Genomic DNA, 19,090 nt, shown 5'->3' with positions numbered 1-19,090 from the left:
CAATTTCCCTGCTGCCCACAGGACTGCGAGGAGCAGCAGGGAACTGACAGGAGGCTTGTTCGCTGCACTCGGCTGCTGCTTGGCAAAGCCATTAGCAGCAGCACATACCCTGSAGCTCCCTCTGTGCAGACTCAAGACAACATTGCATTGCATTGCGTTCACTTGTATTTGAATGATTACCTTTGCAATCGTGAAAAGTACAAACCTATTTTTCCAAATAAAATCTTCAGTTTTTAAATATGTGGTGGCCTCAGGGTTGTCCTTTCCACCTTCTCTTATATGTAAGTTAAAGATTTCTTTCTTATTCTACATGGAATAGGTTTGTAAGTCATCGGTGAGAGGATGTATTCCTTTAGGATGTTTTATCTTCATTCCGTCTCACTGAGGGGGAGGGGTATTTTCAGCGTGGCAAAAGGCTTGCCTTTTTTTCTAGATGCTGTGTAGCTTTTGAAATGGTTTTCAGSGTGCATAATGATTTATAACTGTTCAATCATTTTATAGCTGTGMATATTTTCGAATCATGAAATTATTATCAGAATAAAAGACCTCTGCTGAATTGAATGGCTTTTGTTGCTACATACACAGAGATCCTGTYCTCTGTTGTGCAAGCGTGTTTCATGTTCTAATCTCAAAACACTTAYGTTGCTTTCCAGTTTTGGTTTTTGTGACAATAGCGACTTTCTTGATGAAGGTTTCATTACAGCTTTATTTAGCTTAGAATGGCTGGCTGGTGCCTTCCTGCATCTTCGGGAATGTCATTTCCGTATGGTTAGAAATGTCATAGCAAAATTAAAAAAAAAAAAACAAAAAAACAAACCAATGGTCTGGGATTTCTAACAAATAGCTTAATGTTTATGCAGTGCAGGAGACGGAACACGGAAGGGATAGTACAGAGCAAGACGCAGAGGGTCAGCCTGAGGAATTAAAACATAGAGGAGCCTCGTCCATCATACTAACAGTTCTACAGTAAGAGTAGTAAATGTTGTTGAGGAATAAATTGGGAAGCAGCCTTGAGCTCTGAGAAAATGTAGCAAAGAAACTTTGTTTTACAAAGGAATAAAATATGTAGGAAGAGACTCTAAAAAGGATTCATGAAAAAGCCACCATTTCCATAGTCTACTTAATTATTAAGCATTTTTTGTTTGTTTCTTTCTGGCCCAGAATGTTCAAGAACAGACCGATATAACAGGACTGGCTTTAGTTGCATTTGACTTAGAGCTGAAATTATACCAAGGGTACATTAGGAATATTTTCTGTTGTTTAGCTGMTCTCAAAATGCAAAATGGCTCATTATTTACCATTTTTACTAAGATTTGAAATAATAACCCTAAAAGATAAATCCCTGTAATTTATTACAGATACTGTAAACATAATGTAGAAACATCTTGGCTAGAGTTTTCAAAAGTAAAATTAAAATATAGTAAAATTGTCTTTGTGATTTACAGAAATACCTTCAATTTAAATGGTATTGTTAAGAAAATAATCCATTGTATGTATTGGTACCATTAGTGTTTCCACTGCACAAGGAACTTGATACTGAAATTAATATTAAACAGAAGTGAAATTATCTTTTAGAGTAATGCCTAATCTTAACAATCTCAAAATCCTTGCAATATTTTAAATTTTCTATGGMAAACCAAATATCTTGCAAAATAGAAAGAAGTGTAAGTATATATTGAACAAAACAAAAATCAAGTCCTGATCTTTCTTCATTCTTCTTGAGTGGGCTTTTGAGAATCAAGGGTATTGCTRGGATGGAGCTATGCTATCAAAAGCTTCTTCGCTTTTTTAAAATAACCTTGCAAAAAAAACCAATCTTCTTTTTGGTTTTATTTTGTATGTTCACAATACGCATTTTAAAACTTGTCTGATTTTTTTAAAATAGCACTTAAACCCAAGCTGGGAATGAAGAGGCGCTTACCAGAGAGCCGTGTCCCGAGGAGGTCTCCACCGCAGGGTCCCGCAGGTCTGGGCAGGGGCAGAGGGATAAAACCGAGSAGTTCTTCCATTTTCTGTAGGAAGCAGGGAAGCCTGTCAGCAAATCATTATAGTCACTGTTGCCATCTTACAGTAATGAAGTAAATGCAAGGAAAATAATTATTAAAAAWAAAAAAAATCAAAGAGTATATTGGAGAGCAAAATCGGTTTGTGAGGCCACAGGCTCGGACTCGGCCGCTGTCAGGCGGGGCTGGAGCCGCAGGGTCGCAGTGCAGCGAGGTCCAGGACGGAGCAGCGCCCGGTTCCCACGGTTTTCGGGGGAGCGAGCAGCCGCTGTGGGCGGCGCTGCGGGCGGGGAGCGGCAAGGGTTAAAGCCGATCCCCGCGGGGGTTAAACGCGGAGCCTAATGGAATAATGACGGGTAGCACCATCTGCTGGCCTAGTTCCGCGGGGAGCGGGTCTAACCAGCGCTAATATTGGCGCTGATGCCTTTTGATGCTTTGTGCGTTTCTTTCCGCGCTTTGTTGGGATCCGGCGGTCCGCGCACGGCGGGGCCGGGCCGGGCCGGGGGCGGCGGGTGCGCGCCGGGCAGGGCGCGGGGATGCTGCTGAGGCGAACGAGCGCTCGGGGAGGGCTGTGCGCGGCCCGGCTGCCGCTCGCTAAATAGGCCATTTAGCAATCTTCTCCCCATGCTTTTCTCCTGAGCACTGCCGGGGGTGCTGGAAAAGCGCAGGGCAAGTCTTTGTCTGACGCCAAAAATGTCTTCAGTGAAGAGGCCAAGAGGAAGGGTAAGTGAGAGCCTGAATGAGTGGGAGGAGGAGGGGTTCTTTGGGCTAAAAGGCTAATGGGATTGAATAACCTTCCTTATTACTGGCTGCTGCTGCGGGAGCCGCATCGCCATCTTGAGCTGTTGCCGAGCTGGGTCCGGCTGTTTGTTGAAGCCCCGGGGCTTTAAGGTGGCATCGGGAGCGGCCCCATCCCTGCCTCCCGCCCCCGCCGCCCATGAGGCACCTATAGAACATGTATCCCGGGAAGTGCTCGGGCTTTGGCCAGAAAATGTGTGTGGAAATTCCTCTTGGCTTTTCTTCCTGCTCTAGGCAGAGGCGCATTTACGGGTGAGAACGTAACATAACTGTTATCTGCTGGGGTTTTGTGTTTGAATAGGAAATTCTTTCCATTCCTCAAAGGGGGAGGGGAGGAAAGCAAAAACATGTCTTCTAGCTGGCTGCAGGAGAGGCTCATCAGCCCCGTAAACAATTCTGCGTCCATGGAACGGGCATTAAAAACCCGAAAATAAAAACAAGTTACGTTTTTTTATCCGAGGCATTGAGTGTATGTTGATCTAAATAAAAGAAACGTTGCTTTCTGATCCGTTTATGGATATAGAGCTGTGTAATTTTAGTTTTGGTTTTATCTTTTGTCTGTTTTTTAATCTTGGTGGTGTTCGAGCATCTGTTGTGTTTATCACCGAGTTAGTGCTGTAGATCATTCGTCTGCTTTAAGGTAACTGTGATCCTGAAATCCTACCAAAGGCACAACACTGATGTTGTTGCCTTCGGCAGCTCTTCGCTTTTTCATATTTTGCTGGAGGTGATGGAGGTGTGTGTCAAATGTATGGGAATGCTGAAAAGGTTAAGGATTGGTTTCTTTAATTACAGAGGTGGAGAGAAGACAGAGAGAATTTCAGAAGAATATTTTTTACTGACTTTGAGTACATGGATTGGTTGTTTAAAACCAACAATTGATGTAGCTGTTTTGAAACCCACGCCATTCTGTGGTGTAAACTGAATTCCTCATTTTTTGTGTCCTCATGAGTCCACGTTTTTTTAAAATGCATATCCATATCAAAAACTCCTTGTACTTTATATTTTTAAAATAAGGGGATTTAATGCACTTTCTGTTTCTTATTACAGCCTCCTTCTTCCAAGAAGACTGATGGTTCAGGATCATATACTAAGTTGCAGAATACCCAGGTGAGGGCAATGTCTGAAAAGAAGCAGAAGAAAAAAACCGACTCGGAAAGTAAACAAGAGAAGGCAAATCGCATAATATCTGAAGCAATTGCAAAGGCAAAAGAGAGAGGAGAGAGAAACATTCCACGAGTAATGAGCCCTGAAAACTTCCCCAGTGTTTCATCTGAAGGAAAAGAGGAAAAGAAGGGTAGAAAAGTTAAATCCAAACCAAAGGATAAGGAGAGCAAAAAGCCGAAAACTGGTTCCTCATCCAAAATTAAAGAGAAAACAAAAATTGGGTAAGTAGATAAAAAAATTGTCTTCTCTTCAGACTGTAAATCCTTGATTAAAATGGAAACTGCTTAGTGATAATAAAATGTTCTCCTCCACTGCCTACACAAAATTCTTCCTGATTAAGTCCATGTGTGGACTCTCTCATTCAGGAACAAGAATGCTCTGTTTTTCTTTAGATAAAATCACTGTAGGAGTGTCCTTTTGAAAGAAATGTATTTTAAATTCATATTCTAAAATATTCTATACTGACTTTGAAGCATAGACCCAAGTATCTTTTATCTAGTGTTTTAATCAGTTCTGACTCCGAACTAAGTTTTTCTGGGTTATAAATGTTGGCTTTTATCATTTTTGGCATGTAGCTTCRATACAGTGTGCTTGATAAACTGCATGGGGAGAAAGTGGAAGTTTAATGAACTTGTAAGCAAGAGAATATTTTTATAGATATCACATGTATCAAAAGTAAAGCACATACTGGAAAAATTATATTCTATGCACTTTGTCGTCTTCAGTTATATCAGTTTAATCTGCCGTTTTAAAAATTCTGCAGACTCAGCTGGGTCAAGCTGGGAGGATACCTTGGGGTGAGGAGCTTTCAGAGGGCTTTAGGTGTTAGAACGCTGCAGGGGGTTCTAACTCATCTTGGGACTCCAGAACTAATCTGTGCTGCTTGTTTACKCTAAAGGAAAGTGTGTGATTTCCAGTGTTAAGTATGCGAGTCAGAACTTGAAATGGAAATCATAGCTACAGTCTGATTTTTACTTTTTTGGATCCATGCTCTTTTTGCGGTACCAGAAGTATTAACTGGCATAGCTCTCAAATTAAATGTCTCGTATACATATGTATATCTTCATACATAGAGCAGAAATGAATGTTCTTTTAATCAGCCTATTTCTCTGCATTTTGGTTTTTTTTTTCTTGTAGAGATCAGTGCTTTTCTTACATGTTTGAAGTAAACAATTTTTAGTAGTTATCCTGTAGTATGAAGGTTACCGCTCTATACTCAACTTTATTGTTTACATGAAGTTTCATGGTGTTAATTTCTTTCTGCTCTGGCTGTGGGTTGGAGTATGATGCTGCTCATAAGTGCACTGAGTAGTGCTTTCTTTTTTTTTCTTTCTCCATCCTATTTAAGGTGGGAATTTAGATGCATGCTTCCAAAATTGATTTCACCTTCCTGTTTCTGAATTCACTGGTGTTCTATAACAAAGATTTTGTGGGTCTGTCTAATCAGAAAACTTAGCMCCGTTGTTTATATAGTGTCAGTTTCATGAAGCTTTGTGGCTTGTCCTTAGCGTGTGTTTTATTCATTCGTTTGGGTAATTGACAAAACCTGGCAAAATATCATCTTTGTGATCTATTACATAGTTGCCACAATATTTTTTGGTTTTTTAAACTAAAAAGGAAGTAAGCTGTTACCTGCAGTTYATGATTTTGCACTTGATTTTGTCTTGGTGAAATGCTTTGCTGTGCACATCACTTAGGATCAGTTTTCAGGATTTCATCAGATGGCATCRGTTGAGAAATACATCTCTCAAACTGTGTTTTTACCCAAGGTGTTTGTGTTTGATGCAAAGTACACGCAAGCTGCTAGAGGAGCTCCCATTTAATTATGGTCAATGTTTCATAATTTTGCATTGAGCTGTGAAGGTTTGCCTGCCCATTATTTACCAGTTTAATCAGCTAATGCCTCAGTAGCATTCTGTTGGCTTAATCATGCTGCCAGGTATTGCTTTAATTACGTGGGATGCATACCTAAAGAGGTGTAGCAGTCAGGTCCTGGTACAGAGCAGTGAAGAGAGTCTTCTGGAGCCACATGTTAACAGCTTTCACAGAATTCTGTTTTATTTACATGGACAGCAGCAAATCAAATGTTTTGAGACATCCAGATACTTCATTTTTGTACCCAAAGAGATGCATATGTTGCTTTGAGTTAGCACTATTTCATATTTTTTTATAAAATAATACCTGTGTAGCAACAAATATACCAGTAGATTTGCAGAACAGCAATTACAATAAGACCTTGGTTGTTTTTTTTTTTTTGAAAGAATAATCTTACCAAACTCTGCTTTCTATGCAAATGTAACTACTAATAATATAGCAGAATAATTACTATAGAATTGCTATAATTGTCTTTTCAACCATGGTTAAAAAAATTGTGTGATTAATAAAATTTGTTTTATTCAGAGAAAATCAGAATTAAATAATGAGTTTACAARGCTAAACAATGCTTGTAAAGGTTTTGTCTTATCTTCGTTCTTAAGAAAATATTTCTTAATGAATCTTAGCACGTCCCTGGAATTTTTGTAAAGCCAAAATAGGATTGGGTTTTTAACTGTGTGGGTTGCTCCATTGATTTTCTTGTTACCTTAAAATAAACTTGGACTGAATCTTGGGAGAAAATTTTACTATGCTAAGATAATACCTGTAAAAGAAAAGTGCTTTATTGGGCAGGAAGGGGAAGGGAAAACTTCTTTCAATGAAGATTTCTTTTTTTCTTAGAAAGGCTTTCTGTTTAAAATGGGATAAAAAACTTTTATTTTTTTTATCAGTAATGAGAGAAATTTTATATTACATATAACTTTGTATATATAGCATTTCTTTCATTTAAGGAGAAAATAAAACCTGAAGTCCGTGTTTTAAAGAGATAAGTAAACCGTTTCCAATTGTTATAAACTATTATGAATTAGTTTTTCTGCAAGCAGTATAGTCATGAGTGAAACCTTAGAACCAGTAAAGGTTTCCAATAAGGAAAAAGATAAATTGCACCTTTTTAACCTTAGTGAAAAATYTGTTTGGGTGCATCTGCTATTCCATTTTAGAAGGAATTGTGTTATGATATGTCCAACGCAGATGAATACATTTCATTCAGGATTTTCTATAGCGAACTTATTTAATTTGCAGGAACTGTTAAATCTGTTGATTCAGTTTGGATTTGGAGTGTCAGAGCAATGCAGGAGGTGATGCAGAGTTATGTGTGCTCGAGAAAGTCTGGAGTCACACGYATGTTTTGGGTGACTCCTGTTTCATTTTTGGAAGCTCACAGGGAGCTGAGAGYGCTGCAACTAGAATAAACATATTGTTTTGTTGGGTTTTTTTTAAGAAATGTTTGGGAAATAGTTTAAATCTGGTCTTCTGCATCTCTGCTCGCTGCAAAAGCAGCCTGTTCAATCCAGGCACAATTTTACCCTCTGTAGCCCAGCACTCAAACAGCAAACTCTTTTTCAGATTGTGATCATAGACTTTGACCTCTTACAGGGCTTTTGTCTGTGTAGCAAGTTCTGTGTTGCTCTTGAGGAGGATTTTCAGAGTTACAGATGAACTGTAAATGCTGCTCCTGTAGGGCTGGAACACAAATTGCTGAACAGACCTTGAAAAATTGCCTGGTAGCCATCAGCTTAAAAAAAAAAAAAAAAAAAGTGTGTTTTTAACTAATACGGCACAGTTTTTACTGAAATTGAGTAGCCCTCATCTGGGATCATGATGAGTTTTAACTACTGTGTCTAGATTTAGGGGGCAGGGTGATTTTTCAGCAGTTTCTGTTCTTTGCTGCTCAGACACAGTCCCTTTGTGTTTGGTGGCTTCATGTTAACTGTTTATATTTTCCCATAGTGATCCTCTGAGATCTACATGTACAGGAAAAATATGTAGCATGGTTCTTTCCAATTTATCATTGCTAGTTAAAAATTGCTAGCAGTTACTTCCTAGGCAGGCTGTAGKTTCTAAGGGTGAGGGCTAAGGTTTTTAATTCTCTGAGCTGTAAAGTCAGAGAAATAATGCCTATTAATTTTAGTCAAATCTGTTAGAATTGGGTTCAATGGTCAGTAAAGTTTCTGTGCCATAAGCATTGGTGAAGATGAGTGACTAAATTATATTGTTACCAAAAACATTTTAAGGGTATGTATATTATATTTAGTATTACCAAATTAAGTTAACCAGTTTACTTTATGCATTGATTACTGATTAAGTTAATTCTTGAAAATTTGCTTTACAATTTCTCTGCGGACTGCAGAACCACTTTTCATATCCTGTCTATTTACCAAGGTGTGTTGACATTTAGGAATCTATTTAAACCCCTTCATATTTTTGCGTAGAACTTGTTTCCATTTATAAGGTTTTTCTAATTGATTCTGCCTCTTCCATCTAAGGTGATGCATATTTAAACTAAAAAGTCTACTTCTTACCACTTGATGTGAAGAGTTATGAATTTGTGAACATTCTCTTGTTCAAAAAAGTAGATTGGCATTTAGGTTTTATAGCTCTCAACGTATTCCCACCTACTCAAACATAAAATTAAATATCACAGCCCTGATGAAAAGCAACAGCTCCGCGCTGCTGATGTAAAGGACAATACCAGTTGACTGCATTTAGGCAATTCTTTTTTTTAATCATTGCCTAGTTTAAATAAATAAATCTCCCAAATTCTAAGAATTCAATTTACAAAAGTTTGAGTCAGAGTGGTAGTCCCTATGTACAAAATTGCTGCCAGAAATGGCTGTATTATTCTATGTGTTAAAAGAGCAGTGGTTTTTGTTCATTCACCCCTGAGTTATGTAGCAATGAMTCCAGTAAGTGGGATGTGCTCCTGTGCACTACTCAAATGAGTAAATGTCCTTGTTGCCTTGAACCTCGAAGGAGGTCTCACAGATATTGCTTACAAGCARTTTTAGGACACAGGACCCTGACAGATAATCTTTGCTTGTTGATCTGATACTTTTAAGATCGTGTGAAACCCTTGTAACCTCAGGTGGCGATTCAGGAGACACGGAGAGGGGGTGGAGAGGAGGTGATTCCCCCGTTACACTGATGCTGTGTAGCTCCAGTGTAAATACCTGCAGCTTGAGCTTCCTGGGAGGCTAATGCTGGGAGCTGTGTTCGTGTTTCATGCCAGTGAGGCAGGTGCTGGTGAGCAGGTCTGTGGTCAGAAATAAGGAATGCTCACTGAGTCTTTGAGTGCTGTTACATCCGTTAAGGTCATTAACTTCTGTCATGATTAAAATGGCACATAAATTAGAGGTTTGATCATTCTTCTGGGATGTCTTTGCATGCACTGAGCTGTGACTGTGGTGAGGTTTTCTCTGGTCCCACATTGTACTCTTGGTGTATAGATTGGGTTTAAGTGGCATCATGTAATGTTTCTATTCCAAAGTGTATRAATGCAAAGTAGTGTGGCCTTACCAAATAAATAACTAATTATTTGTTTGCTATTTTGCATTATTGTTTCAATGCTCTGAGCTTGAAATGATTGATGGTTCCAAAAAGACTATTAGGAGTGTTTAAAAATATGGGCACAGTTCAGAAGTTATTAATTTGAAAAACAACTGGAGAAGGAGACAGACTAATATTAGTGTGTTAATATTATTTATTAAACATGTGCTAAAAGGGGAAGAGAAACTGGTTTTATACCAGCAAATTAACACTCATTCCAAGAAGGTAGAGTATCTTGTTAAGGAAACTTCTACTTTCTATTTTTAGCTAAGTTCCTAGTGATAAACAATTGCTAATAGGGTTGATAACATGGGAGTTTTATTGTTAGTAATTTAGCAAAGTGCTTTGGCTACAAATGATATATCTATGAGGTGGCTTTGAACACTAATAATTAGTTAACTTGGTGGTTTTCTGTTTTGGGAAAATTGAAGTAAGATAGCATATTAAAGGCCTGCAGTGAAGGTCAGTTGTATTTCTCTTTCTTGRCATGCCTAATGCATATTTGCCACCTTTTTATTTCTATCATCTTTAAKACTTTGTTTTTCTTTATTTGGAAGGCTTTGAAACGTGTTTATCATTTAAAAGGCATTCAGAATACTGATAATATTTCCAGCACATTCTCTGCTATCAAACAGAAGGGGAATGGGGCACATTCTTACTAATTTTCATTTATAAGAAAGGAGTTGCAGAGCTCCTCAGTTAGTGGTTCCTGGTAGCTCTAAACCATGGTAGGAGTGTTATGCTAAGGATCAGAARTAATAATGTCTCATGAGCTGTCTTCTTTTTAAACTTTATCCTAGTTTCTCAACAGCCTTAGTTTGTAGTTACAGAAGAAGGAAATATGTATTGAAGAAATTGACAATGTCTAATTGTTGAAATATTTCTACATGTTGTGTAATAAGATGATTTTAAATTTGAAAAGGCAAGAGAAAGTGAAATTGAAGTGGAGTCTGGTGATATTATTTATTCCATGTCTAGAGTGTGCTGTTAACTTTTCATAGAAACAGAATAGATAATTTCTGTTCAGAACAGTTTGTTTCAGGGTAGAAAAAAGGATTTTAGCCAAGGATCTTTATGCTTTCATGTAGAAATTTATAAACTGGCAAGAGAACTTGTTCACTCAGTGAAAATTTTTCACAGAATTGATCCAGTTTACAAGCTTCTGAAAATCATTGTTTTCACRTAGCAGATTCTTTTAGTAGTTTTTGGCCAAAATATGAGCAGATTGCATTTTTACTGATAGAAATGTATGACTTTAGCACCATACTGTTGTTCGGCAACTTCTGATAGCAAGGAGCGTTGTGATTCTGGGCACTGGATCAGAAAGAAGTGAAACTGCATTTACTCCTCTCGTTGGCACCATATCCATATAGAGGAAGAAACATTCTGATCTGCAGCATGTAGAGATGTTTAGAAAATTTCAGGGAGATGCTCATGAAGTACTTGGGGTAAGGAATGCAACCTCAAAGCAAGACAGAAAAGCTGACAGAAATGGGATGTTGTGTGTAAGACTGCTGGGGCAGAGCTGGAGGGACTAAAACTAAGAGAATGAGAGGAGCAAATGTGCAAGCAAAGATGTAGCTAGAGTGCTGTAATCACAAAATAACCCCATGCTCTAAAAYGGGAGGTCCTTCAAATCCTCAGCTCTTCAGTGGATACCACTACAACYCACAGTAAACCCCATTCCCCTTAACATTGTGCTTCTTGAATRCAAAAGRACACTTGAGCCTAAAATAGTAAACAGTGCATGAAGTGAGAATGAGCTGTGGTTGCACAGATACAAATACTTAACATAGCAACCTGCATTTATGGATTGTTCTAATCTACCATTTCACAAAAGAGGATCAACATTTGGAATAGATTGCCCAGGTACCTACCAACTGCTAACCATGGAGATAAGTGGAACTTTAACTGAGCTGAGCAACGTGAGAGAACTCTGAAGTTGGCTTTGAGTAGGGASCWTGGGTCTYCTTCCATAGGCCTCTTCCAGCTCGACTTATATCTTAACACTTATTTGATTAAAGAACTTTCAGTTATTCTTTTTTTTGAAAGAATTTGAGCGCAGGGAAAACATAAATTGGTACTTCCTACCATTTTGCCAAACCCTAAAGGTACAAATCAGGAACTTGGTGGGATGGATATTGTTTCATGAATGATTTTCCASGAAATTCTCACTCATAAGATTACCAGGTTTCCTTTTAAATCCATGCTGAATTTTAGCACCCAGGATTCCATTTAACAACAATTTCAGAAGGTCAATCGCAGTGTGCCTTCTCTGCATCATTTTGGAATGTATTAGCTGATTTGACATATTAGTGACAAGTGCTAATGTAACACTTAAATTTTATGAAACAAAGTAGATAAAAATGGAAAAGCRATTATCCAAGTCCGTCACTAGAAAGAGTCATATTGGACAAATCACCGAGAATACAAATCTTAAAATAAAAGCTGAGAAAAAAARAAGGTTGATTCCTAATTAGAGCTTGAAAAGTGAGGGGAAAACAAATGTTCAAACTAACCTTGAAGTCAGTAGGGAAACGAGTGTGTTCATCGCTGAAATTATTTCCTGTGATTATGAAACATGTTTACTGAGTAATAATTAAACTGAGAGCACCTAATGAAAAGCCAAGGACTAGAATTGTGAACAAGCAGCTCTGTGATTATGCTGACTGCAGTTTCATTTCAACCTGCATCCACCAGTGCTGTTCACTTTGTGCTAGAGCTAAAAAAGAATGGGAGTGAAAAATTTTGTGGTTTTGGGKTTTTTTAGCCCTTCCACTGAACATATGTAGTGATTAAATATTGAAAAGCAATGAAAATGTTCATTGCTTCTGAAGATACACCTGGCGTCTTTCGTAAGCCATGTTGCTTAAACTTTCCATAAGTTTTGGTAATTTAAGATGCTTATTTTCCATGTGAGCTGTTAGTTTGGACATAGTAAATATGTCTGTGTTCTCTTATTTGAACACTCGCTAAGAGAAGCAAATGAGATATAAGTGTTTCAACCATTAGTTTCTCACCAGTAGTATTCTCATTGGGTGACCAATATATTTGATGTTATTTTGCTGCAAAATAATTCGTATCTGCTGTGTAAAGACTAAAATCTTGTGCTTAGTTTTTTTGTAACATGGCAGAGGCAGATTGTATGCTGGAACACGTACCTTATTTTCTGTTGCAGATCTGATCATAAGAGACTTTGTGAAATGTATGTTTTAGGACAGCTCTCTGTGTTTTTCTTGGATCATTTGTCAATATTCTACAATATGCCACTGTAAACATATTTAAAGAAGTGTRTTTGACACATTTCAAATACAGAAAAATATTTTTTACATCCTTTAGAAACAAATCTGATTAATTGTTACCGTGATTTACAGTGTAATCTTTAAGTCCAAACATAGAAATAATTGATGCTTTTTCATTAGAGTTTAACTAATTTATTCAGCACAATGATGTTTCTTAACATACTCTGATAGGTTCTAAGATTACTTGCAGATAAAACTACTGGATTTTGGATAGAGCTTTACTTTTTTTAAGGGCAAAAATGATTTGTTCAATTTACTTGTTTTTACCATTGAAGGACTTATTTAAAAGTTGTGCATGTCAGACAGTTTTGAGTAATTTTTAGGTTGTTCTCCACAGCTAATTTCTTTGTATAAAAATAAGGGAAGATACCTTTTACAATGGGTAAATTGTTTATGATAAATCATTTACTATTGTCATCTGTGGATGGTACCTCTACTAACTTTGTCCAGTTTACCACTGTCAGTTGGTTKAACTGTTGGATATTGTATTTCTGCTTCTCATTTAAAGATTTTAAATGTAATGATTAGGAATTTGTGACTGCAAGGGAACTGTAGARAAGCTCACTAAAACTACTGAGCAATACTGTCAGCTGTAAGGTATTTGAGACCTATTATTCTTTTTTTCAGACAGTGGTGCTTTCTGAGTTTTATATTAAGAATATGGGCATTGCTAGTGATTTGATCCTGAAGTTACAAACACTGGTGTACAGCATTCACTGCTGGGGTTTTGTTTCTGACAGAAAGCTGATCATCACACTGGGGAAAAAGCAGAAAAGGAAAAACGAATCTTCAGATGAATTGTCTGATGCTAAGCAGACGCCACAGCGGCCACTGAAAGATGAAGATTCACAGGTAAGTAGTCAGTATYCTTCWGATATAAATTTCTWTGTGTTRTTTCTGCAGAACKTTTTCCCCCTCTCYYSAGAAAGTGACACTTCCTTTGACACAGTGACAGTTACTCTCACACCTCTGTAGATCTTATAGGTAGAACCTTTCATCATGAAACACTTTYTTCAGTTGAAAGTCAGAAATTCATACAGGGTAGAATCCCCTTTCCATGTTGGGATGTCAGTGCCCTGCTTGTATCTGTTTAATTTCAGATTMACAGTACAGAAGCGCATAGATTTGAGACTGTAAATACTTACAGCTGGAAGTTMGACCTGATSCTTACTTGGGCTGAGTGTGAAAATGCAGAGATTGCCTAATAGAAAGGACATTTATCTGTGACACTGGCTCTGAGAACTTTTTGAAGGATTGTTTCAAGCTTTAATGTGGTTTTGGTTTGTTTTTTTTTTTTTCTGAGCTCTGCTTCTGTAGAAACTGAAAGAAGAGATTTCTTGCAATGTTGGATCTGAAGGCAGCAATGATCAATATGCTGATAGGCCCTAGTTTTTTGTTGAATACTTCTGAAGGAAGTGCCAGAKGAAGAATTGAAGGGGTTGAGTCATTCCCTTGAGGAGTAGCTCTCTTGTAACTCCCTTTCTGCAGTTTTTTCATAGATTGCCCTGGAATAATAGTAACATAGATAATTATTTCTAAAACTTGTGCACAAAGAAGCATGAACTGTTGATAAGAGATTATATTCTATTTATATGTGTATAAATAACAGAATAATAACTTCTTGCTTTAGGGCAATTTCCAGTAAAGTAAGGTTATGTGCTGGAAAGCACAGGTTTTATACTGCAGCAATTTCATGCATAGAGTYGAAATCAGTATTCAAAATAAGGTGCTGTTGAGCAAAAATTAATTGCATTAGTTGATGATAGTTGTCAGAAAACAATTACGAGATACTGAATTGCCCTCTGGTATTTCACAGATAATAATAATGCTGGAGGGGAAARGGGATCAGAAGCCATTTCCCAGAATGACTTTCCATTAACTGAAGTGATAGCTTGTCTTAGGTAAAGGTTACCTGGAAGGACCTRTAACTTCTYAGTACTTATCAGAYAGACATAAATTTGTGGCCCAACAAATATAATATAAAAGACTGAAGACCTATCCTTTCTTGAGCATATCATGGAATCAGCTGCTCCTGGTGTGAAGGGAGAAGAGGGCCGAGATAGTAAGAGACGGTGTGAGAGAAAACTTTTACTGCAGAATATCACAGCATTGCCCTGCTCTCTTTGGAGGAATGGGGGAAAAGCAGGAAAGACATAAATTGCTCTTCTTCACTAATTAATTTTCTCTTTAGTTTTCGAACTTGTTCATGATTTCAGTTTCAAAGAGCTGTTTCTAATTTCAGTTGCAAATGGCTGTTTTGAAGCTCTGGGGGGCACTTTTAGGTCCCCCCCCCCCAAATTCATTTTGCATGCTTAGTCTCACAGTAAGTGTCTTCCTTAAATACACTGACTTTTTTATTTTTAATGTGTGATACTTCATTTTGTGTCTCATAGCATTTGTTTATGGCCATGGTTTTCAGCCCAGGGAAATACAAAAAGTTTTTCCAAGCAGCTCAGATTATGTATTAATGTGTTGGAGAACATATGTTGATGTTTTGCTAATCACTTCATACTTTAAGAAAAGACATAGCAAGAAGAATTGAAAATGCCAGTTACATAATTTTGCATTGCTCATATTACCTGGCTTTTTTTTTTTTTTTTTTAAACCTACTTCTGTCAGCAAGCTATTATTGATTTAACTATAATGTGACTTTATTAGTGTGTCTTTAAATTAGAAATTTCTTTTGGTGCTAATACCCAGCCCCCACACACTTAACTCTTTATGGAAGAACAGCTCATCTACATGACTATGGAAAGCTCATGAAGTAGTATCATTTTTGCAGCTTCTCAAGAGGAATGGTCATACCCGTTCTTTGACTTCTACTGTAGGTTACTACTCTGTACCTGATATGTAGTTCTAAAGTACAKCTACATCTTTCACCAGATACCAGCCAGTCCAAGGGATGAATTAACAGTGAGGAAGAAAAGTTCCTGTGCTGCAATCTCACTGTTACTTAATATCTGCTCTGCAGAAGCCAGTGTGACCACAGGATTTTGGGTTTTGTCCTATTCACGACTTGTTCTCCCAACGGAATACTGCAGTGTAATATAACATTGCAACCTGCAGTGSATTTTCCTGCACAAAAATACCCTTTGCTGTGTAGCTCAATATAGTAAATTTGTTTTGTAGAGACTGTTTCATTTTGCTGATTTTATTTTTGTGATAATCAGTTCTCTAAAGCAGATTATAGTATYTTCAAATGTTAGCTGACTAGTTTGATACTGCTATTTTTATCCAGTGAATCCAATTTACAAATTAATCTTATGGTTAAATAGGCAGTGTCTCATATATTGGTATGGACGGGTTGGAAAGGTTATGCAATATCCTAATAATCTTAAGTATTTGAATCTGTGAGTGAGATGGAATTATTTGCTTAGACTGAACATTATTTCTTCAGTTGCAATTTGTTGTCCTCAGATTCTTGCAGAAACCAGAATGAAAAGTTAGAGAGCAAGCCTTGATTAAGGTGGAGGRGAAAACAAAGCAGCAGACTTTATTAGCCATCATGTCAGACTTCTGACCAATATGATGTAGTGCAAATCTTAATTGTTTTTTGTGTAGCACTTAGTAGAGACTAAGACTTCAGCTTATTTTATATCTTTCCCTCTAGTTCTGGAGTTGGACAGTAATACTCTGCAGTTACGCTACATTAGGAAATTGCTGTTGAAACACTGATGTTCATGGGAGATCTGTTATATCAGCTTTGCTCCCATACCCTGAAAAGAGTGTTTTGTGTTTGCTTTTGAACCCTAAAAATAGAAGTGCCATATGGTTACTTGTAACAGAAAATAAATATTTGATTGATTGAATGTCAGTGGATCAGAGAGGTACAGTACTTCACATTTTCTACCAAATGTTGGGCATTGGTTTTAGATACAGCTGAAGTATTGCTTAGTGTCCCAGGACATGCAGCTGGTGTTAGGGAAAATTTTGGGTAAAACCTCTSTCTTTTCTTTCTCCTGCATGGCAGAAGAGAAGATCGAATCGTCAAGTTAAAAGGAAAAAATATGCTGAAGAAGGAGAAGGGAAACAATCGGAAGAAGAAGCAGCTAAAGTTTCTGTAAAAATCAAAAAGAATTCAGCCCCTTTACCTGCTGAACAGCCTTTACAGTTATTTGTGGTAAGTAACAATTGGCTTGATCTGTGGGAACTTTCTATTTGTCTCAAGTAGTTGAGAGAATAAAACTCATAACTTGGAATACATTATTATTTCTAAGCCACAGTTTAGTGTGACGTTTTGCTTAGATCTTAAAAACTGGAAGAARTTACTACTTACTATTTTTTTCCTGTTACCAACATTTGTTGACTTAACTGAAGTTAGGAATGAGGATGAGACTAAGGATGGGTATAACTGAGGTAATTTTTATTGGCATAAGTATATGAGAAAGCTCTMTTGTAATGCTACCATGACTTACAGAAGCATAAAATTATTTGGGCAATCTCTGCTTACTGAGATTTAAAAAAGGACACCTCTCCCCACAAATCTTTCAGGTTTACACTTCAGTGTTCATCTTGTGGACTCAAAYTTACTGTTGAGCCATTCGAGGTAAACAGAGCAGCAGGGAAGAAAGAGGGGAAAAGTGTTTGAGATGCTTGAAAGAGTGCCAGAAATTGTAAGAGAAGGAGAACAATGGTATAATTGGGAACAAATCAGACAAGAGGGAAGGTGACTGAGTATTGCAAGCAACCTCTACAGATCATCTCTTTATCTCTGGAACTACTGCCTCAGTTGTGGCAGAGCCATGTAATCCCATCTGTGTCTCATCTAAACCCTGCTGGAATTCCCAGCCACGACCTTCTCTCTCTGATTCCAGAGCATGTTTGTCCCCTGTGTGCAGAGGAGATGGATCAGATTGAATTTGTCACATGCTGGGTTTATCTCCTCTTTTTTCTCCTGCCTGTCAGAGTTCTTCTCCAGTTCTGTATAACAAAATTCTGAGTATGTCCAGTGCATCAGTKTAACTCAGCAGGGCATTCACAGTGTCTGGAAAGCATCAGAACCCCCAGTGTTTGCACTGTGTGTTTGGCAGGTGTGCAGTGCACCYGATGCTGTTTGGAAGTGCCAGACTTGCTGTACTTTTGCATGTAATCCTTTCTAGGTAGAGACCTGGATTTTACATTTTACACCCAGCCTGTAAAGGAAGGCTACTGGTGGAAGTTAAATTTACCTTTATTGCTCATCTTCTGACAAGCCATTTGTGGTTGAAGGTTTTAAGCCTGAGAGAGAGAGAGCTTTTATAGTTTCATAATATCATTGTTTTCCCGTTTTTAYAGGAAAATCCAAGTGAAGAAGATGCAGCAATTGTAGACAAAATCTTATCCTCCAGGGTAATAAAGAAAGAAGTAAGTGATTGTCATGGAAWAAAATAGTTTATTTGAAAAAGGGGTCTGCATCTATCATTTTACATTTYCCCTGAATTTCCTTTCCTAGATATCTGCTGGGATGACAGTAGACACAGAAGAGTTTTTTGTGAAATACAAGAACTAGTAAGTATTAAAAAGTTGTTTCATTGGATGTGTTGACTGAACTGTTAAATCTCATATTTATATACTCAAGTTTTRTATTGTTTGAAGGTTGTTTTGTCATCTATCGAGATTTTTCTTTACCAACTTAATCTTTAAATTGCCAAGAATCTACAATATATTATTCGTAATAATTTTAAAATTGTCAATGTTGTGAAACGAGCTCTGTCCAATAAGCTTTTATTTGCCAAAACCCAGAATTTTTTAGAGAAGATATTTATTAAATTACAAGATATATTTATTTAATTCAGTAGGGACTGCATGCCTGAGGCAAATTTTATTTCATGAATTTAAATCAGAGGTGTTTTGTGAGCCTAGATTAGATTTACAGCGTTATGCATTTAGGAGAGGTTGATGTAATAGTTGGTCTTATTGTTTCAAAAAGAAAGAAAAAGCTTGTGATAGAAATGATTGTACGTTAAAAGCAGGAAATTTAAAGAAAAAAAAAAAGAAAATTTTTTTTCCATATTTTCTTATTTTTAATTTCGTATCTATTTTCCTGTCACTAATCAATTCTTGATGCTGAAAGTCCAAGTACATTTTTAATTTTACCTATGTGAATAATCAGATTTTTGCTAATTAATGTAATTTTTTTTGAGCTCTGGCTCCGCATGTTGGAAACCATTTACCTCTTTTTTTAAAAGGATGCAGTCTGTTTTTTCATCTGAGAATGAGTAATCCCCAGCTGTTCCTTATTTCTAACATATCTTTAGAAAGCTTAAAAAATGATGAAAATATACCAAGAAAGGGATGTGAGGAAGAAATATGTGTACTTGTGTAATGTAATTTCAGAAGGGCTCTCAAGGGGGGCAGTTAGGTTCTGATGGTTCCTCCTCCTGTGACTCAGAGCTTCTCTCCCAGCCCAATCCAGTGACA

General features: G+C 37.3%; 1 protein-coding gene across 8 annotated transcripts in view; it reads left to right on the top strand.

Moving 5' to 3' along the window:
- The window catches only part of CHD9 (chromodomain helicase DNA binding protein 9), a 79,717-nt gene that overhangs the window by 25,030 nt on the left and 35,597 nt on the right, over positions 1 to 19,090 (top strand). For 6 of the 8 annotated variants that reach the window (XM_057364640.1, XM_057364636.1, XM_057364637.1 and 3 more), the window contains 5 exons: positions 3,852 to 4,189; positions 13,432 to 13,543; positions 16,662 to 16,811; positions 17,966 to 18,034; positions 18,123 to 18,178. In XM_057364640.1, coding sequence (XP_057220623.1) covers positions 3,852 to 4,189; positions 13,432 to 13,543; positions 16,662 to 16,811; positions 17,966 to 18,034; positions 18,123 to 18,178 — 725 coding nt within the window. Of the gene's footprint in view, positions 1 to 2,584; positions 2,727 to 2,872; positions 3,054 to 3,851; positions 4,190 to 13,431; positions 13,544 to 16,661; positions 16,812 to 17,965; positions 18,035 to 18,122; positions 18,179 to 19,090 lie in introns of those variants that run through there. The other 2 variants (XM_057364641.1, XM_057364642.1) reach the window with 2 other exon arrangements.

This window comes from Malurus melanocephalus, unplaced genomic scaffold (assembly GCF_030028575.1).
Source record: "Malurus melanocephalus ecotype Western Australia unplaced genomic scaffold, MMel_1.1 scaffold_40, whole genome shotgun sequence".
Taxonomy (NCBI): domain Eukaryota; kingdom Metazoa; phylum Chordata; class Aves; order Passeriformes; family Maluridae; genus Malurus; species Malurus melanocephalus.
Note: the sequence above shows the minus strand (reverse complement) of the source record. Positions and strands in the feature narration are given on the sequence as shown.